The following is a 21,431-nucleotide window of genomic DNA, read 5'->3' as shown; positions in this document are numbered from 1 at the left end:
GCCTGGATGACTGTCTTCACCCTGGTGGTGCTTGGGGGCAAGTCCTGACCTGCGGGGGATGACGGAAACCCACCTTCACCTCCAGCGGCTCCACCTCCCACCGACCTGTAGCAGCCAGGCCTGCGACAGTGGTGGGGGGGCTGCGATGACCACCCAGGGTCCAGTCCACCTTAGGAGCAGAAGCTCTTCCACCCGAAGTTCCTCCTGCCCCCAAACCAACGGGACGTAGTTTTGAGCATAGACGCGATCTAAGGTCACGGCTGTACAGCTGTACACTGCACAGAGCCCGTTCGTTTCCCATTGGTCCAGTGTGAGCCTGGATGAGCTCCTGCTCTGCTGGGGACCGTCAACCACCGTGTGCAGAGGGAGTGGACCTTTCTCTGTGGCCCTGAGATCAGATGTGAAGCTCTCACATGTGACCCTGTGGAGGTGCTTGCTTACAGTGTTTCTGAGGGCTAAGTTCTCGTTTTTAGATATCCCAATCTCTTTTAAAGCTGCCCTCACCAAAAGTCAGCCTACACATGAAAATCAGTTTTGGGGTGGAAAGACGTACTTTAGCTGAGTAAATACTAACTGAATGTGTTAAAAATAGCCCCAGATTACCCCAGCACCAGCTCTCCAGCCTGCGTTTTATTTCCATCTACGTTATTCTTCCACTATCCACATTTTAAAGATCTTTGTGATACTTTTAGTTACGGACAAATTACTGTTGAAATTCTGCTGCATTTACGCATTTTAAAGACCTAATTGGTTATATCATTTCTTAACTTTTCTGGAGGCATTTTGCAAAATTTTACATAATTAGTATTTATCTATTTACCAGCAGTTGTTTTTTTTTCAGATCAGAAACCTGAGAGGAAGCGTCCTGTCCATCAGTGGTATTTAACTGTGAGACTCTCAGTTTGTGAATGTGGGAACAAGATTATTGTGCTTCTTTTGGGATAATTCCTGTCTCCAAGTGGTGATGGTGAACGTGAAAATTAACAGAACAGCTTCTTTGTCCAGGAATCAGCGTGCGCGTGCTCACCAGGTGGGAAAACACGGACGTGAGAAGATGAAATTGTATTCAGTCTGTGTAGAAAGGAGACATGAAGATCCTTGGTTTGTGGCCACGCTGGAGGGTCATCACAAGCTTAGAACTTGCTCCGTCCCTCCTCGGAGGAAATGCTCGTGAGTGAGCACAAGCATCCCGGGTTCCGACAGCCACACTCCAGGGTGTCAGGTGCAGCGGGACTGGTAGTGGTTAGCATGGGCGTGTTGGGATTTGTTGTGTGGGAGTCTGAACTCCGTCTCCCACCGGAATGGGCATGATGGGGGTGGGAGGAGCGGTGAAGGCAGGAAGTGACAGAGGCAGAGAAAGAGGCAGCAGCACTCATGTGGGTCGGGTCCAGGAGCCTTGAGAAAAGGGGGAGCCTGATGCCCTCAAGCTGGAAGGTCGGGGAAAGTGAACCGTGTGGTCTGCAGTGGCCTGATCTGGTCCTCCAAGTTCGAGCATGCCTGGTACATGACCTTTGCCCATGTGGAGGTGATGAAGGTCAGTGGATGAGGCCCCAGAACCGTGCTGGCATCACTGAACTTCTCACAACTGCCAAGCAACCAGCGGATGGGGAGCACGGGACCCCCTCAGCTTCCCGTGCCACACAGGGTCTGTTTGGCCATGCCTGGAACACACGGGACATGGGGAACAGAAGCTCTGGTTTAACAGCATCCAGGAGGGGCAGCTGTTAGTGGGGGAACAGGTTCCTGGTGGGAACATCCAAACAGGAGGAAACCTAGAGACGTGGTGGTGTGTCTGGCAGGACTGAGGGTGGTGTGTCCGTGGGGGCGGTGTGCGTCCGTGGGGGGTGTGTGGGAGGCGGTGTGCTTCCGTGGTGGGAGGGAAGGCGGTGTGTCCGTGGTGGGACAGGAGGCAGTGTGCGTCCGTGGGGGGGGGGGGCGGGAGGCGGTGTGCGTCCTTGGGAGAATGTAATACCATTGCTCGGGGGGTGACACGGACACCCTCATTCACCCCAGTGTGGCCCACGTGCCCGTTATTCATGCCCATATGTGGAAAAACGATGCTACTGGGGACTGGCTCATTTTCCTGTTTTCTGAGTGTTTGGGCATTTACGGTTTTTGTCCACTGTGTGTCTGAATTTTTACGCCACTGGGTTTGTAGGTCTCACACTTTCATGGCTCCCACGCAGGCTGCACGGGCAGCAGAGTCCCGTCCTCACACTCGGTGTGCGCACATGCCTGGCTTTTGTGTATTTTTCTTTCTTGGTGTTTCTAGTTAGTGCCTTTTAGTTAACTAGTTAAGTAACGTGAACCCCGCCGCCAGCTGTCCCATGGGTGCACACGGGTTTCATGTTCGTTTTGCTCTGATGAATATTTTATTAGTGTAACATTTGTGCGAATACGGAATCCCGGGTGCTGGTGTTGCATGTCCCTCACGTGCTCTAGGCTGTGCTGAGCGATGTCTACTTCCTTCCAAGGCGTGAAAGGCCAAGCCACGGGGAAGATTGACCTTTGGTGTGGATCCCTGCTTTGCCGCTGCTTTTGAGCAAAATTAAGCACAGATCTCCGTTCCTGGGGAAACAGACCCAGGCCACCATCCAGACAAGTTCAGAACGTGGGTTTTAAGTGCACGTGAGGGCCAGGACAGCTAGTTTGCAAAGTTCAACCTTTTCTCTTGGAAGTCTTCAGCGACTTTTTTCTAGAGGTCATTATGTGTCAATATATTTCTTTTGCATAAAACTAATCACAGATTCACTAAAATTAATGACTAGAAATGGAATATGGAATATTAGTTTAGTTGTGTTGCTTCTCGAGGAAAAAATACGCAGCGTAAAACACCGGTTATGTGTGCTTGGAGAGTGTAGTGTAGGATTCTCGTATGACACGCGTGCTTTTAACGTCTACCTGGGTTGGTAGTTTGGACCTGTAGGAACGTGGATCTTATGTGGTTTAGGGTCCAACGGCGGATGTGCTTGCAGTGTTCTTCTGCCTGAAACAAAGAAGATCCCACTCTTCTGTGCAGATGTTAATAGTCGAGAGCTGGGTTTTTTCCTGCATGATTAAAAGTAAATTTTCAGAAAATGCTCTTAACCTTTATAAGTTGATTTTACCTTAGTATTCTTCTAGGATAAAAATCAGAAACCAAGAAATAAAAGTATCTATGGACTGTTTTTCAAAATTTAAATTACATCATAAGCTGCGTCACCAGGCGGTGTGGTACCGGCGTACAGGTGGGCACGTAAGTGAGTGGAATGGGGCAGAATTCAGAAACGAGCCCGCACGTGGACGGTCCGTTCGTTCAGGACAGAGGAGGCGAGGACACACAGTGGGGCAGGGACGGTCTCTTCGGTCAAAGGTGCTAGGAGAACTGGCCGGGCACACGCAGCAGAATGAACCTGGGCCACGTGCTGGCAGCTCCACCGAGACTTGAAATGGGATGAGGCAGTAAATGTAACCTGAAAACAACTCTGGGAAGGAAACAGTCCGTCAGCTCCCAGACATCCGTCTTGGTGATGGTTCTGTGGATGTGACACCAAATGCAGAGGGAACCAACGCAAAAATGAGCAAGTAGAACTGCACGAGACCTAAAAACTCCCCCACGGCAAGGGGAGCCACCCGCAGGGTGCGGAGACCGTGGGATGGGAGGAAATGGTGCGGACCTGCTGTTTGATGGCGGGTTAGGAGGCAGACCGTAGGAACTCATGCAGGTCAGCAGCAGTGACAACAATGATGCAGATACAAAACGGACAGAGGAACTGAGTAGATGTTTGTGCAAAGACGACATCCAGAGCCAAGAGACACATGAGAGGCTGCTGAGCGTCACTGACCGTCAGGGATCACCTCGCAGCCGTCAGCATGGGCGAGAGGTGACAAGTGTCTGTGAGGCTGGGGAGGAAGGGGTCCTCCGCAAACTGTGGGAACGCAAGCCGGCAGCCCCCTGGAGAGCGGCATGGAGGTTCGGGTATCACACAGTCTAGCACTTTCACTTTGGGGTGTCTTTCTGGAGAAAATGAAAACACTAACTCAGACGGATATCTGCATCGCGCGTTGACGGCAACACTGTTTACGACGCCAAGACATGGGGCAGCCCGAGGGCCAGTGGTGCGTGCATGGACGGAGAAGGTGCGGCATAGAGACCCAGTGTAATGGTGATACTCAGCCACAAAAAGAGACTAAAATCCTGCCATTTGTGAGGACGTGGATGGACCTCGAGGGCATCATGTGGAGCGGACGAAGTCCCAGGAAGACTGTCGTCATGTGGTCTGCCTGGGTGCAACCCCGGGTCAGGGTCACAGACACAGAGCAGGTAGACGCCACCAGAGGCAGGAGGTTGGGGCAGGTGGAAGGGGTTGAGCCGCAGGCTGTGGTCCGTGGGAAGGTCACCGGGAGGTGACAGCGTGGGACGGTTGCTCAGACTTGGGCGCACATCGGACAGGCGCGGAAAGAGTAGAATCTTCAACGTTCTGAGTAGAACAAAAACTAAGAAGTACAACAGGCTTGGATACCGCATGTGTGAGGAAGATAAACGTTCCCAAGTGGGAAACACTTCAGGAGGGCAGTTGCTGAGGAAGGACCGGGACAGAAGCCGTCTGCGGCCTCGTGTATCCATCGCTGTGATGGGCGTGCGGCCCGCAGGGTCTGAGGGAGGCCCGGGCGGGAGGGGCGGGGAGGCGCTGCACCCCTCCACACGGGTAGGACCAGAGTCGCACCGGCCGCGGTGACACCCGACCGTCTTTTTAGCGGTCCCATGTCCCATCAGCTTGTTGGCTGCCCGGGCGACCCTCGGGGAGATGAAGGACGCCACGCGGCAGGGAACCTCCGTGCTGGAGGCCAGAGACGTGGGAACCCGTCCCCCACCGCCCACACTTCCTAGAGACGACACCGCTCTGCGTCTGGTGAACGGGAAAGCTCCAAACTCAGAGGGCTCTTCTGTTCGTGTGCGTAAATGCTGAGCTTTTCCTGGTTGTGCTTTTCCGTCCAGCATCAGCAGTAGCAAGTGGCACACGGGCTTGGAAACAAAGTCGTTGCTTATGTTGCGGCGAACCTGAGGTTGTGGTTGTTTGGTAAGGCTTCTTTTGCTAAAAGAGGGCACAGACTTTTTCTCACGGGTAACTCTGATCAGTCTTGCCTGCCCCCCTCCCCCCGTCATCTGAGACTCTGAAAATCAGCCCTTGGTGTCTGAGGAGGGACCCCAAGGTTCCCACAGGGGCTCTCCCGTGAGAGCGCTCCATGGGCAGCCGGCACAGGGGCGGGAGGCTGGCCCCCTGAGGGGAGGCTGCTGTCCCTCTGCCTCCTGGTGACAGGCTGGGGGGACAGGCCCTGGGTGGCTCTGCCTTTCCTGGAGGTACGCGCTGCATGATCTGTGGTCCTGGACCGACTCCCGAGGCTTCAGGGGTGTCGGGGGTCTCACTCGTGGGAGTCTCAGGGCCTCTGGGGCAGTTTACGTCAGGGGCACGTGCATGTGTCTTCTATACCCGCGCAGACACGCGGATGCCGCAGACCACGAGCTATGGCTGAGCAACAGGTGCTTCAAGAGGATCTCACCACGTACGGCGTGTCACCATTTCTGTTCACCCCCCATGGACCTAGGGGTGGTGGCCTGGGCTTCTGCTGGACCCTGTCCCCCTACCACCCTTCTGTGAAGGCTTTCGAGGGGGCAGAGTGGGTCGCGCAAAAGAGCCACACGCAGGATGGTCCGTTCTGCCGCCAGTGCTGCTGGGAGCATCTCTGTGTGGTGTGTCCTCGGACCCCGCAGGCCCCGTGAGGGAGACTCGCCCGGGATGCTCCCCTGTGTTTTTGAGGACGTCGCTGCTGAGGGGCATTGGCTCTGGGTGAGGACAAGGGACCTTCTTGGGCAGGGAGCTGGACACGCATGTGCAGCGACCCAGATGCAACCCGGCCCAGACCCGAGGCCTGGCCCGGCCAGCAGAAGCAAGGGACCGGCGCTGTCAGCAGGTGCAGACGGGCTCGGGGAGAAGGTGGAAGCTGCAGGTGTTCCGGGAAAGGGGAGAAGAGCGTTCCGCATTAGAAAGACGGCGTGGCACGGCTGAGTCAGGGCAGCGAGCCAGCCAGGAGCGGGGACGGGCTCGCAGACGCCCAGGCCAGCTGTGCGAGTGCCCTCGTGGGCTGGACAAGGGAAGTGGGAGAGACGTAGTTGGCAGAATAACATGCTTTTGGTTCCTTTTCACTGTTTCTTGTAAAATGTGGGCCGCCTAGGTGAGTGGCAAAGGAGCAGTGTTCCGACGCGGCCGGTGAAGTGGGAGGTCACGCAGGCCTCCCTGAGCAACATGCCTGAGCTCGTGGGGCCGGCTTTGTCATCGACTCCTGGGCATGTGTGCAACTCCCAGGAAAGGCCACCAGCCGCTGTCCAGCTGCCACGTGACCATGCGGGCAGAGCTGATGACTGGGGCTGCTGCTTCTCTCCAGTGACTTCCAGTCGGCACCACCTTCTCCGAGCCTTCATGTCTGAGACGCTGGCCGTGTGCTGTGACCGATCGGGCCCGGACGCCGCTGTCCCTGAGACGCTGGCCGTGTGCTGTGACCGATCGGGCCCGGACGCCGCTGTCCCTGAGACGCTGGCCGTGTGCTGTGACCGATCGGGCCCGGACGCCGCTGTCCCTGAGACGCTGGCCGTGTGCTGTGACCGATCGGGCCCGGACGCCGCTGTCCCTGAGACGCCGGCCGTGTGCTGTGACTGATTGGGCCCGGACGCCGCTGTCCTTGAGACGCCGGCCGTGTGCTTTGACCGGGCCCGGTTGCCGCTGTCCCTGAGACGCCGGCCGTGTGCTGTGACCGACCGGGCCCGGACGCCGCTGTCTCTGAGATGCCAGCCGTGTGCTGTGACCAATTGGGCCTGGATGCCGCTGTCTCTGACCCCTGCCTTAAAGCACCTGTGGTGGCTGTTCCTCAGATTTTCTTGGGGGAATGACATCTGTCTTGTAGACGCCGTCCACAGAGGTCGGGGGTTCCAGGGACCGGCCTGTGGGGACCCCACAGTGGCCCTAGACGCCTGGACATGCCAGATCTGAGCTACATTTCTGGAACAGCTCAGACCCGGGCTGGAGTGGACGCTCTGTGCTGAGTGGACACACGTGCGGTATTTCTGGGGGTGCTTCTGGGAAGTCCGTGGCAGGCACACGGTCTGAAGGACGGCCAGGTGGTCCTGAGAGGTTACTGGTTAATCCTAGAGCGCTGGCCACGGCCACACGGCCACGTTCCTCCGCCATTGTGTATGGCCAGGTCGGCATCGAGGGATCTGGAGCCAGAAGCTCGTTTTCTGGGTGTGAAATGGGAACTTGGAGCAGCTCGTGAACGAACCTGGATGCCGTAGGCTCACGGCTCTGCTGTGGGGGGCAATGCGGGGGGGGGCACCCCTCAGGAGCCCCTGCGTGTGGCCTGCACTTGTGCCCATGCGAGTGCCTCATTCTTCCCCAGGAAAAGCAGAACGTGCCACGGGCGGTTCCAGGCCATGGCTGCTCCTGCGGGTGTCCCCGTGTCACCTGCACAGAGCCGAGTCCTGGGCAGGAGAGCCTCCTGCTGACCTGGGCCGGGCGCTCCGTGTTGTGTGAGGGTGGGCGGGTCGGGCTTCGGCTCAGGGCCTGTGGGCTGGTGGGGGCCCGGACGTGGGCGTCAGCCCCGAGCACAGTGGGTGGCTAATGGTTGCCATGTCCGCCTTCCGTGCGTTTGTCTGGCCTGTCCCGAGTGCTCGTTATGGGAAAGCGCTGGTGAGGGAGATGGTCACCCTTCACCTGTCGGTCTCTTCTCTGTTGGCAGTGCCTTTGGCACCGAGCTGTGGGGAGACAAGTGAGGCCTTTGAGGGGCTTTTGAAACTGGCAACACATGGGGGTGGTGACGTAGCCTTTACTGGATTAGAATTTGGTAACACCAGCGTTTTTCCTTTCAGCTAATGTATTTCCTGACTCGGTCTTCCGTTCCTTGGCAAATGACTAAAAACAAAAGTGCAGGTTCGCCGGGCACCTGAGGGAGCACTTTGTCCTGGAGCCTGAGCGCCTGGAGTTTGGGGTCAGACCGCCAGGGTTGGGACCCTGGGTCCCGCACCGGCTGCTTCGGCGACCGTCCCCCAAGCAGCGGAGGGACCTCTCGGAGAGGTGCCGTCGGGACCCTGCACGATCACAGGACGCTGTGCCTGTTCTGCGCCCGGGGTCCATCGGGAAGAAGGCGACGAGTCCGAGTCCCGCCGGCGACTGGGCGGGGCTTGTGCTCAGGCGTGTTTGATCTCCCGTCCCCGGTGTCTGAAGTATTGTCACACATGAGGGTCTAGTGAAAGATCACTGGTTTGGGGAGAGTTTTCCTAACTCTAGCTGCTGTAACAAGTCCCAGAATGTTAACAGCCTGACTCCAACTCCTGTGGAATTCTTGGCTGGCCGGTGGCCTTAGGCATGCCTGTGGGACCAGGTTCTAGTGGCCCAGGGTCCACCCTCCACCTTCGTGCTGGGCTCTGCATTCAGGCTGGAGCCACATGTCAGCCGTCACAGCGTCACCGCCTGCCTGACGAAGCTGACCGGCCTCACAGCCACGCCCGGCACACGGCTGATCGCCGAAGAAGCTGGGACCGGGGTCCAGCTGTGCAGGAAGCGGAGACACCAGGTTGGGCCTGGCCCATCACCAGGTAGTGGGAGGGTCTGAAGGCTGTGAAGACCGCGATGGCTCTACGCGGTTCTCTGGGCGTTCCGTGGGGCTGGGTGAGGAGACAGGACTCGTCTCCTTCCTGAGGACTCCGTGTCTGTATCCCGGAGGTAGCCCGGCCGCGTCCTGTGCCAGCCCTGTGGACTTCCTGTTGGCCCTGTGATGCCACCAGCCCTTTCTCAGGAAGGGGAGGACCGAGGTCTTGGTGATGCGTGTCCCTGGGACAAATCGGAAGGAGGACCGTGAGTTTTCGCAGTGGCTGCTCCTGTCCGTGGCTGCTTTTCCTTTGCTGTGTCTCTCCTCTTTCTCGCCTTCTGCTTCTCTCATTTGGGGACATTTTCAATAGTTTACGTGTGGCCCCTGTTGACCGGCACGTTCCTCTCCCCAACTGGTGTTCATTTCCTGGTTTTCAGCCCTCACAATTTTGTAATGACCTATTCGTCTTCGTGTCACTTTCCCTTTCGAAAACACATGTAATTATAATTATAATTTGACACTGGGGGTAGGAAAAGTCCTGCTGTGGAGACACGTGGACCGTGGCGGTCACGTCACAACACACTGTCAGGACTTGAGTGCAACAGTGTTCTTGAGCTCATTTGAATTTATTTTTCCATATAATGCCTTCAGAAGCGTGTTTTTAAAGATTTTATTATTTTGGAGAGAGAGTGTGAGCAGGGGCAGGGGCAGAGGGAGAGGAGAGAGAATCTTCAAGGGGACTCCCCACTGAGCACAGAGAACAGGGCTCGATCCTACAACCCTGAGATCATGACCTGAGCCGAAACCAAGAGCCTGATGCTCGACAGACGGAGCCACCAAGGCGCCCCAGAAGTGTGTCTTTAAATGTGTTGTGTGTGGTTCAGCTACGGGCTGGGTGAGCCAAGCCTGCTGGGGCCGGTCTCCCATTCTCGCTGCTGGGGTGTAGGGCACGTGTGGGGCGCTGGGGGTCGTGTGTGGGGCGTGTGTGGAGCAAGCGTGGGCCGTATGTGTGAGGTGTGTGGGGACTGTGTGTGTGGGGCATGTGGGGACCGTGTGCACAGCAGTCAGGTGTCCAGAGCACCTGTCTCCTGTGTCCCGAGGTGCCGCGTTCCCCGTGCTCTGTGGTTTACACAGTAATTGTTATGGGGTTGGGTTAATGAGCCATTCCAAAGTGTAAATTAAATTCTCAGTTTTCTCCCCTTTCCTCCTGGAGTTACTGGCTCCTGCCGCAGCCAAGGTGTCAGCCGGCCTGGTTTTCTCGTGACACTGAGTTTGTAATTTGTTTCATTAGAGGGTTTTAAGCAGGGTTACTGCACTTTGTTAGCTCTGTTTACCTAGGAAGTGCCAAGGAACTGACAAACAGGCACGATCCAGGGAGAATCACTTTTCTAAAGGCTTCAGTTTAGCTACAGACACACAGACATGCACATACGTGCACAGAGACAAGTGTGTATGGACACACATGCACACGGAGACCCATGCGTGTGTACAGAGATACGTGCGGGCAACACAGACACACACCTGCACATGTGCACCACGAAGACACGCACATGGACTCGGAGACACAAGCACATGCCTGCAGAGGGACCCGCACACACAGACACGTGCGCCCACGTGTGTACAGTCGTGCACACACAGACTCAGAATTGCGTGCGCACACATGTGCTGCTGTTTCTTCCCGGGATTCTAATGTTTAATTTGAGTAGAACTTTGTAAGACTCCCTGTCCCGAGGTAGGGGCAGGAAGACAGTTCTGTGCTTTCTTTTTTTTTTTTTTTTTTTAAAGATTTTTTATTTATTTATTTGTCAGAGAGAGAGAGGGAGAGAGAGCAAGCACAGGCAGACAGAATGGCAGGCAGAGGCAGAGGGAGAAGCAGGCTCCCTGATGAGCAAGGAGCCCGATGTGGGACTCGATCCCAGGACGCTGGGATCATGACCTGAGCCGAAGGCAGCTGCTTAACCAACTGAGCCACCCAGGCGTCCCAGTTCTGTGCTTTCTTCAAGCCTCCCTGAGCCCGTCTGCTTTTCGTGAATCTCACACACTCAGGTGTCCGTTTCGACTGCCGTCCTGCGCTTGGGGGATACAGAGTGTGGGGTCCCAGCGGGCGTTGGTCAGCGACGCTGCTCCAGCGAGTCGGGCCCGAATGTCCTGTGTGTTTATCTGCAGGCGTCTCCCGAGGTGCGGTGCGCGGACTGGGCTGGACTGCGGGCCGTGCTGGCGCCGTCTGTGCTGGCCCAGCTGTGCCCGCCGCTCACCGGGTTTAGCGGCCACGCACCCCCCGCCCATGCATGTCCATTCCCGGTCTCCGTGGGTCGGCAGGTGACGTCGTTGCCGCCCGTGGGGCCACAGCTCCCTCACTCAGCAGCCCTTCTCACCCTGTAAAGCGGTATTTTGTTGGGGCTAACGGACATGTGCTGTCTTATTAGTCTGGGCTGTATGGGTGTTTTTACACGTATGGAATGATCCCCATGATTGAGTGTGTATTTTGGGTGCTCACCGTTGTCACGACACACAGTGACGAAGGGAAGCCTGATGGGTTTTCCGGCTGGGGGTGTGCTGCTGAGAGGGGTGTCAGCAGGTGGAGAAGCTGGTGGGCTCACCCTGACCGTGGCCACTCACGAGGGCCAGGTGGCCCTGTCTCCTCTACAGTGGGTCCCCGGCTCATGTTTTCATGGCTCTTTGATCTTCCAAAGGGACTGGAGCAGTTGATGGGGTGTTACCATCCCACTTTATTTATGTGTTGCCTTTAGAAGTTTGGACTTTAACTGCTCCTCGGAGCTCCTGGTAGCCACGACACCACGGCTCCCCGTGTAGCCGGACCCCTTCCTCCTCCGTGGTGGCCCGGGTCCGGAGCACCATCCGGGCTGCAGGAGCACACGCAGCGACGCATGTTCCTGGAGTGTCTGGTCCCCTGGGGTGGGACTAGGACCCCGCTCTCCTGCAGGGTCTGCTGAGTCACGCGCTCAGGTGTCTGAATGCTGCTGGCGTTGAATCCAGCAGCACTCGTCCTCACGAGCTCTGAATGGGGCTCTGAGGGTCAAGAAACAGAAGCGTAAGGAGCTGCCCTGTTCTCTTTCCCAGCCTCCCTTCCCTGCTGGGCGCCGCGGGTTTGCCAGGCTAGAAGAGGGACAACGCAAGCCTAAGGTGTGATGTCTTAGGAATTTTGGCTTGTTTCCTCTCTTTAATATGAAGCTGACAAGAACCAAGTTACTTGTCCGTCTTTAGGCTTTCTTGAAAAAAAAAGATACACTGAATTATTTAGTTGCCAAATAAGCTATAGTGCAAAATGCCAGCATAACGTCTCATTATTCACAATTTCAATCACAGTTTCCAGGTGTTTTCCTGTGAACTGGCCTCCTGTAGCTTGAGGACTCTGTTTCTCTTCGTCTCTTACCGACGTGGCCCTCACGTGGATGCCGGTGATGAGATCCTCACTGTTCGGTGCCGGACCCCGCAGTGTGTGTAACAGAACACAGGGGGTGTGCAAGGGCTCGCCTGAGGCGTGAGGGGCTCGGGAAGCAGCTCTGACCGCAGCTGTGGGAGCAAACACCCCCTCCTCATGGCAGCTGTCCTCCTGCGGCCGCTGGAGTGTGGTCTGCGTCTTCTGCAGAACTTTCCAACAGATGTCTGTCCCGCCGTGGCTGGTGAGCGTTCGTAGGCAGCCTGGGGCCTGGGGGCAAGCATTCCCTGTTGTTCGCTCTTCCTCCGGCCGGCTGGGCACTGGGGGGACGGCTGGGGTGTGCGGTCCGCATGTTTGCCGGACACCAAGGGGAGGTCTTCCCGTGCAACGGTCTCTTGGTTCAGAAAGATAAAGCAGTTCTGTTCCCCAGAGACAGAGGAGCTGACTGTCTCCGGTAAGCACGCTCGGGAACCTGGAGCGTCACTCTCAGGTGAAACACTCACCGTGGGAATGTGCCTTTTGACTTGGCTTTGATGTCGGAGGGACAAGCAGGTTTAGGCCAAGTCCCTGATACGGGTCCAGACAGAGCCGTTACGGGCTGCAGACTTTCAGGTGGGCGGAGAGTCTTCGTGAAAACCTTATGGGAGAACAGGTGGGAAGAGTCTTCTGGAAAGGATTTAAACCGTGTTAGCCGCGCAGCCTCATTTTCTGGGAAGGATCCATGCAAGTGTTGCTCCCTTTCCCGTTGAACAGGAGGTTAAGAGCTGGAGAAATCCTTGTGAATGTTGTCGAAGTTCTGTTTTCTCGGGTGCTTGGTGGCTCTGTCGGTGAAGCATCTGCCTTCGGCTCAGGTCGTGATCTCAGGGTCCCGGGATCCAGCCCTGCATCGGGCTCCCTGCTCGGCGGGGCGCCTGCCGCCCCCTCTGCTCCTACCCCCACTTGCGCTCTTGCCGTCCTTTTTTCTTTATCTCTCTCTCAAATAAATAAACAAAACTTTTTGAAGATACTGTTTTCTCTTTCCTTGAACACAAGCCGTGCTGAGTCCTCCCATTCTCATTCTGTATCTCGACACCAGCGAGCGGGAGGTCAGATGCAGCCGTCCTCACTCTTTCCAGTACAAGCCGTGTCTCTAGTGTTTCCCGTGTCTTGGCCAGATGGGGCAATATAAGAACGTCACTGGAATCACTCACCTAGTCACTACTTTGTTTTCCCCTTTTTTTGTTTGTTTAAAGATTTATTTATTTATTTTAGAGAGAGAGTGCACCATGGGGAGGGGCAGAGGGACGGGATGTCAGGCCGACTCCCAGCTGAGCACGGAGCCCGACGCGGGGCTCGATCTCACGACCCTGAGATCATGACCTGAGCTGAAACCAAGAGCCGGATGCTTAACTGTCTGAGCCCCCAGGTACTCCTATTTTCCTCCTTTAAAAAAGTTTCAGAAGTGGAAGTAGAACTGTGGTTTAATCTTTCGCTGAGCAAACACTGAGTGGTGGGGCTGAGTCTCCTGCCGCACGACGCTCCACCGCTTGCTGGCACAGTGTAGGGTCAGCAGATGTTCGCCGGATGAGGAGCGGATGGTGTACAGCTCAGCGGCCTTTGCCTGCCGTCGCCAAGTTGTAGGTCAAGACCGGGTGCAGGAGAGAGCCTCGGCGGTGGGGGGGCGGCTGAACTGTCCCCCAACTCCCGTTCGAGTCTGTGTCTCCGGGAGGTCCGAGGGACGTTGTGCTGTGCTGTCCTCCAGCTGAATGTGCGGCTCCTTTCTTCAAGGAGGGGGAGCGGGCTTGCACCCCACACCTGAGCGTCTGTGGGGGGAGCCTTGTTGGCTCCTGAGGCCCAGCCACCAAGCATCCGCCTCCAGGTGATGTCGGTCATGTCACAGCCAGGAACCATTTCTTGGACACAACAGTTTGTACGTGTCTTCTCTCATTCCCTGCCCTTGGTGCCAAGAGACGTGGCCACGGGCCGAGAGAGTGGTAGCCACGAGACCACGTGTCTGTAGACTGGTGGCCGGGACATGACTTGGCCAGAGAGCAGAAGAGCAGAGTTCACGTACCTCGAGGCCTCTCCGGACGCCTCCCCTTCCCGACCTGTTCCTGAAGAACTGGTTTTGTGGCACTTATGTTTTGAGATCCCACCTCCCAGCGAGTGGTTTGCTTGGGGAAGTCCATTCCCTGCACTCTGTGACCTGTCGGGGAGCCATGCCTGGCTCCTCCCAGGGGCACGCACGGGGGGTTTCTGTCCTGCCTCCGTGGGGGATCGTGGGCAGCCGGCACCCTGACGTTTTGGGTTCGTCTGGGTCTTCAGAGCTGACGGACGTTGTAGGACCCTTACTAACCTGGCGTAAGTCTGTAAAGGGCAGGCGTTGGGAGAAGACAGTGTTGCTACACCAAACACATTTTACCCGTGGTCCGTGAGTGTTCCCACAAAGTGACGGCGGCAAGGACAGTCCGCTTTCCAGCCAAGCTCAGGCTCTGCTGCCATGAGTCCCGCCCGAGAACCAGAAACGGCTTCGTCTCAGACTCACGTGGTCGTTCCCAGGACGCGGCACCTGCATGTACAGTTGCTGTCCTCCGCGGGAGGCATCCCTGGGCCGCAGGAAATACCCAGACGGGGACACTTGTTTCTTTCAACCGTTTGCAGACGTGGTCAGAGCAGATGGAAGGCTCTGGGCCATTGGGCGGGCCTTGCTGTCGGTGGAGAAGGCCCACGTGTCCTCCGTGGAAGGCCGTCAGCACCCGAGCATCAACAAGTTCTGCTGTGATTCTTGGCAAGCCCGGTGTTGGGCAGGTCGGGGTCCGGCTCCCGGCTCATCTGAGGCTTGTGCGCTCGTCTGCGGGGCTGCGCGGACGCCTCTCGTGTTCGGAGAAAACCGGGTTTCCTCTCACCCTTCCTACAACTGGAGCTCTGGACAAACCGAGGCAAACAGCCCCGGGAACATAGGATGACACTTTTAAAGTAAGACCTCGAGGGATCGGCTCTGGGCCTCGCTGGCTAGGGTTGGGGAGTAACACACTGGTACCGTTGTGGTATTTTTCTTTGTGGTCACGGCATTGACCGAATGCCGAAAGGAGCTTTCTGGTCATTCCCATGAAGGTCCTAACCGTGCCAGTCGGTGGTCGTCCTGAGGACTCCCGTCGCACTAAGCATTAAACAGGCCTTAATGATTTTCCGTTTGTACAGAAGGATCTATAATTGTCCCAACTGTCGTAGTGAGAGTCCCCCTGTGGAATTTGAGTTTCTGAATTATATGTTGCAAGTGTGGCCTCCCCCTCAGAAGAACTGAAGGCTGTAGCCATAGCCGTGCGTCTGGCTGGCCTCTGGGGAGAGCGTCGTGTTGGCACAGTGACGGGCGTGGTGGCGGGCGCGGGCCGGGCTCTGCCGGGCGTGCGGGCCCTGCTGGTGGGCATGGTCTCAGCCGTCCTGGGGCTCCCGGGCTGTGGTTCTTGCCACGATAGGCTAGTCTGGCTGCATGTGGAGGGAGGATGCGTGCTGGACGGGAGGTCACAGGCTGTGAGGGGCTGTCCTGACGACGGGGGACGACTGGCCCTGGGTGGTGGTGTCAGGGAGAGGAGAGAAGTAGCCAGACACCCGTGAGGGTTCGGTTCTGGGTCTGCTCAGAGTTTCTGGAGCTTCTGTAGATAGTCTGTCTTTGGCCCCCTGTCCCTGGAGGATCCTTTCCAGTTGCCACCCATGGGCCACGCAGGGTGGGTGCATTTCCAGGGTGGGAGCCCTGCCTGGGCTGCTCGCGGCCTCAGCGTCCCTCCCGGCATGGACGTTTCACAGAGACTGGGAAGTGTTTGTGGGTGTCAGACTCGGTTTCCTGCTGGTGCTCCTGAGAGCTTCCGCGTCCTGTGGCTTCGTGGGCTCCGCTATGGGGGCGGGTAGGAGGCGTCCCTACCAGTATTTTATCAATGAGAAAGGGGAAGCCCAGGGAGGGGAGCTGACCTTGCAGGGTCCCTAGCAGTGTTTGGGGACAGAAAGGTCTCGGTTTTCCTCCTGCTTCCACTCCTGAGCAGGTGGGTGCGTGCACAGACGTCACAGTGTCATCCTGTAAGAGGAGCTCGGTACAGAGCTGGCTACCACGCCTGCAGCAGCCGGGCCTGAGGGACAGTGCCGTCCTCTGTGCTCCGTATGCCTTATAAAGCCATCGGCTCAGAGGGACGTTAAGACGGCTCCTGACAGCCGTGAAATTCCAAACATGGGAATGATTGCTTTGTTCCATGAAGCACTTGGGCCAGCTTCAGATGCGGAAACACTCCTGATGCCAGGAATGGAAAGCGTCCCACCAGGCTGGTCTGCTTCCCCTGGAGGAGTCCAGCGTGGAGGTAGCTTGTGGCACGTGATCTGCTCTGGGGCACGTCCAGTCACCTGGAGAGGCCATGGCCGTCGCGCTTTCACATCTCAGCCAGGCGTCACCGCGCGGCCGGTTCCGCTCAGCTCCCTGGGGGGCCCGGGTTTCCCGAGTGAGGCCAGGTCGGGCAGACGGGGCCCTGAGTGTGCACTTCAATCTGGCGTCTGCTTGACTCTCCCTTTTCTGGACTCGGGGTTGGCCTGGAGCTCTGGGCCACGGTATGCAGAGGAGGGCGCTTCCTTCCGGAGGGAGAAGACTGACCCCTTCTCAGTGTTCCTCGGCTGTGGACTGGTGGTTTTGCTTTCCTTGGGTTTTCATTCTAAATTTAGGACCTGTCTGCAAATCTTTTCTCTTTGTAAGAGAACATGTGACTGTGGTTTCTCCTGTTGAATTTTAAGTCAGAGGAAGCTTCTTAGAGGATAGTAATTTACATATTTTTGATAAAGTGAAAAGCATTTCAAAAGATCGCTTTTACGTTCTGCTCACGGAGGAGAGATGATTTCTGCACTTTTCGGTCTGTGTCTTTCTTCTGAAATGAAAGGGTGTTGGGTGGCAGGTGTCCTGAGCTTGGAAGCGTGGAAATGTGCCGTTTGGGGGCTTTGTGGTGAAAACTTGAGTACAGAGTCCTGTGGTTGGGGTCCCTGGATGTTAACATGGTCTTTTGAGCCTGCCGTTGGCTGAGGACAGTCCATGGGGAACCACAGATGTTAAATAAACTCTTGCTTAGAGATGTGACAGGGAGGATGGCCCCTCTCTCAGACGGCGGTGGGTGCCGCAGCTCCAGGCTGAGGAGGAGAGGGGGCGCTCATCAATCCTTCAGCCTGAACTGGTGGCAGGGGATGGAGAAGCTGTGCTGTCCCGGAGACGTCACGGCCCTGACTGTAGGTCAGCCTGGGGCGGAGCCCGGGGAGTGGTCCAGGACGGCGGAGCTGTGTGTGGAGCTCCGGTCCGTCCTGCGTGTCCCTTCATCCTTCCCGCTCTGTCCGTTGTCTGCCCGTCCATCTTTCTTCCGTCTGTCTACCCTTGTTCTCTCAACCCACCTGCACAAAAACCCTCACCGGAGGCCGGGAACGAGGGGCAGAACGGAAGAGCCCCGCACTGGCGGGTCTGCTTGTGTGCAGAGGGCGGTGTCACCGCTAACCTGTGGGGCCGCCGTCCACCGATGCTCACGCGCGCCATTGGACGTCACGGACTTGTGCGTGGAGGGGACGAGCAAGAGCGCGTTTCAGCCCCGAGTGACCCTGGCCCCTTGCCACGGGTGCTGGGTGCTCGTGGGGACACACGCTCCGGCTCTGGTCTCCACACATTAATACCAGGCTCTTGGGGAGCCCCCGTGGGGACCCTGGGTCTGCCCCACAGGTGCATGCATATCCCGGCCGGCCGGCACCCGGTGTCGCTCTGCGGCACGTGTGTGCCCTGCCGGCTCGCGAGCCCGCGGGGCTGGGGCTCGGCTCTGCGGGACGGTGGCCCCTGATGGCGCCGCGCCCCGGGTTTGAGGAGCGGCTGCTTGAACGTGTGACAGACGCCAGCCCGAAGCAGCCGTCCAGGCGGCGTGACGAGAGCGCCCCAAGGCCCAGCGGCCCTGACGGGAGCGCGTCCGGGCAGGCAGGGGCCGGGCGGGGCGGGGCGGACGGTCCCGGGTACAGCTTCCAGGGTGGCCGTTGGGGATATGGTCTGAGTGTTTTTTGCATCGCTCTGGGGCCCCGGACGGGAAACACGCGCCCTCCTGCCTGCTCTCGCCTGCGAAACCCGCTGTCCCGGGGACGGCAGGTCCTGGGGGGACGGCGGCCCGGGTGGTGTGCGAGGCAGTGGGGCCCGGCGCCGGCGGGTTCGCGGGCAGGAACAGTCCGCAGACTGGATGTGGAGTCGGTGACCCCTGACCTGGATGAAGTCGTTCAGTAAAAATGGTCTTTCCGGTATTGTGGGTTTGAAGGGCGGTCGGCAGGCTAGGCTCCGAGAGCGGAATCTGGAAATCCCTGCGAGCTCCCGGCTTCCGAGCACGGTTTCCCGGTGCCCCGAGCACGGTTTCCCGGTGCCCGGGGGGCGGGGGCGCGTGAGACTTGGCACTCGGATGCTCGGACGCCTCCTGCTGCCCAGCCCTTTGTGTGTGGGGTCAGTGGCTGCGTGGGATTGGGGGGTGTGCAGGGTCGGGGGCCAGTGCAGGGTTGGGGACCTGTGTGGGGTCGGGGACAGTGCGGGGTCGGGGGCCATGGGGGTTGGAAACCTGTGTGGGGTCGGGGATAGTGTGGGGTTGGGAACCTGTGTGGGGTTGGGGACCTGTGTGGGGTCGGGGATCGTGCAGGGTTGGGGGCTGTGTGGTGTCAGGGACCTGTGTGGGGTCGGGGGCTGTGTGGAGTCAGGGACCATGCAGGGTTGGGGACCCGTGAAGGGTCAGGGAGCTGTGAAGGGTTGGGGGGGTGTGCGGGGTCAGGAACCGTGCGGGGTCGGGGATCGTGTGGGGTTGGGGACCTGTGTGGGGTCAGGGACGGTGTGGGGTCAGGGACCTGTGTGGGGTCAGGGACCAGTGCAGAGTTGGGGACCTGTGTGGAGTCAGGGGCTGAGCAGGGTTGGGACCATACAGGGTCAGGGGCTGTGCGGGATCAGGGACCCATGTGGGGTTGAGGCCCTGTGCGGGGTTAGGGCCATGTGGGATCAGTGACCTGTGGGGGGGCAGGAACCTGTGTGGGGTTGGGAACCTGTGCATGGGAACCTGTGCAGGTTTGGGGGCCATGTGGGGTCGGGGACCTGTGCGGTGTTAGGGGCTGTGCAGGGTCAGGGACCTATGTGGATGTGCCCTTGCGAGGCCAACTCTGACCTCTTCCAATTCCACGCACAGTCCTGGTTTCACAAGGAAAAGTCCTGTTTTCCTGAGGCCTAAGGTCTTGATAATTGGAACTTCTTCAAGTAAGACAGTAAAAACTGAGTTTTCTTTGAGGTAGTTCCATGCCAAAAATTAAGGATCTCCTCCCCCCATACTTATGTGTTCCTTTGAGACTTTTCTTTTCTTTTTTTTTTTTTTTTTTTAAGATTTTATTTGTTAGAGGGGAACACAAGAAGGGGGAGTGGGAGATGGACAAGCCGACTTTCCGCTGAGCAGGGAGCCCGATTTGGGGCTCAATCCCAGGACCCTGAGGCCACGACCTGAGCCGAAGGCAGAGCTTAATGACTGAGCCAGCCAGGCACCCCATCTGAGACATTCCTAAATACGTGAGCTGAACTTTGGGTGCAGAGCATCTGTGAAAGGTGCCGGCTTACCCAGGCTGGGACTCAGGCCTAGAACCGTGCAGAGCTGCTGGGAGGCTGGGGAAGGGCCGGGGAAGGGGCTGGCAGGGCAGACAAGCAGGTGTCTGCCGCGTGCTCAGGGGCAGTCAGGACCGCTGTGGCCCCGCTGTGCGCCCTCAGTTGCGTGTTCCTCCTCCCATCCCCAGTGTCACAGCCTTTCCCTCGCAGGGAGCAGCCGGGCTCTGAACTGGGGAAGCGCTGCCCTGAGCCATGGAGGATGAGGGAGACGGAAATGAACGGGCTTCCTTGCCAGCGCTGCGCTCCGGGAGCGGAGAGGGCAGCACACGTGCTGCGGGACAGGGAACCTCAGGGAGCCTGCGGGCAGCCGCTTCTCAGGGCTGCTGGGGCGGGGAGAAGCCTCCGGTGTGCCCCGCCTTGTCCTTGAGGAGCAGGCAGTTCCCGCCTGTCTGCGAGCGGGACTGGGAGCTTCGCCATCCCCTGTGCTCAGGTGGGCTGGCCTGAAGCAGCCTGGGGGGGCCTGTGCGCTTCTGACCCCTGAGCCATCCCCCGTGCGGTCCCACCGCAGCCACACGGCTTCCCGCGTCCCGTGGTGCTTCTGCTTAGTCTTAGCTGTTTCAGTCTTAGCTGTTTCCTCCGAGATGCTGGTCTTTAACGTGTCAGGAGGCGCGTCGTCCTGGGCGTGGCCCGGCCTGCCGTCCTGGGCGTGGCCCGGCCTGCCGTCCTGGGCGTCACCAGACCGACCCTTGTCATCCTGCGTCCTAAGGCGCTCACTCTCTCCCTTTCCCCGGTGACTGCGGACCTGCCCCAGACTGTGGACGTGCACGTGGGTTTCGGGTTGTTGAGGTTTTAGGCGTCCTTTTAAAACAGGGAACTTGGGGGGGCACCTGGGTGGCTCCGTCGGTGAAGCGTCTGTCTTCGGCTTAGGTCATGACCCCGGGGTCCTGGGATCGAGTCCCACGTCGGGCTCCCTGCTCTGCGGGGAGCCTGTTTCCCCTCTGCCTCCGCTGCTCCCGCTGCTTGTGCGTGCACTTTCTCTCTCTCGAAGAAGTAAATAAGATCTTTAAAAATAAGTAAATAAAATGGGGGATTGGATGGAGCATTTCCAAAAGCAGCGGAGCAGCCTCGGTGCCGACAGTGGGTGTGGGCACATCGGTCGTGTGCATCCAGCTGAGTGCTGTGCCGAGAACGTCCTTGCCGACGGTGACCGCGGACCTACCATGGCCTCGAAATGCTGGCCGGTTGAGAGCGGGAACCACTTTGCACACAGACTTCTGTTGTTTAAAAGGAGGCGTGTGTTTCGTGGGGTGCACACGGAGGCACGGCGGGGCTGTGAGTTCGTCTGGTAGGTCAGCGGACACTCCGGGTGCTGTATGGTTCGCTCAGATTTAGGGAGCACGTGACATTAGAAGAAGCTCACTCACCGATCTGCTCTACTGCTATTAGCACGTGAGTGTTCAGCTCTTTCGGGAATGATGGTTTGATCAGAATATTGGGGAAAAAACATTACAGAACACTCAAGGGCACAGGCAGGATCTGGTGTGTATTTGCACGCACAGAGAAGGCTGTCGTGTGTTCTGCGGACTGCTGTGTCCGTCCCGAGCGCTGGGGAGGACGTCATCGTGCTCTCTCCCTCTTCTGCGTGACAACTTCTGGCTTCCACCTTTCAGTTTCTGCTGGGAGGATAAGCACTTCCTCACCTACCGTGGGTTTCCGTGGGTCCCACGTTCTCTGCCTCGTTGTGTTTCCCGTGGCATGTGGTCTGAGTCACTTACTTTCATGCACCCCAAGCAGTTTGGTGTCCTGGGGCCTGACCAGCTG

General features: G+C 57.9%; 1 protein-coding gene across 5 annotated transcripts in view; it reads left to right on the top strand.

Annotated features, from left to right (window-relative positions):
• DIP2C (disco interacting protein 2 homolog C) overlaps window positions 1-21,431 on the top strand; it is a 369,149-nt gene that overhangs the window by 158,650 nt on the left and 189,068 nt on the right. Inside the window, exon 1 of one of the 5 annotated variants that reach the window (XM_047740623.1) lies at window positions 16,281-16,344. The exons of 3 other annotated variants lie outside the window; for them this stretch is intronic. In XM_047740623.1, coding sequence (XP_047596579.1) covers window positions 16,281-16,344 — 64 coding nt within the window. Of the gene's footprint in view, window positions 1-16,280; window positions 16,345-16,850; window positions 16,885-21,431 lie in introns of those variants that run through there. One more of the 5 variants, XM_047740624.1, reaches the window with a different exon arrangement.

The sequence above is a fragment of the Lutra lutra genome, chromosome 8, assembly GCF_902655055.1.
Source record: "Lutra lutra chromosome 8, mLutLut1.2, whole genome shotgun sequence".
NCBI classification, from domain to species: Eukaryota; Metazoa; Chordata; class Mammalia; order Carnivora; family Mustelidae; genus Lutra; species Lutra lutra.
Note: the sequence above shows the minus strand (reverse complement) of the source record. Positions and strands in the feature narration are given on the sequence as shown.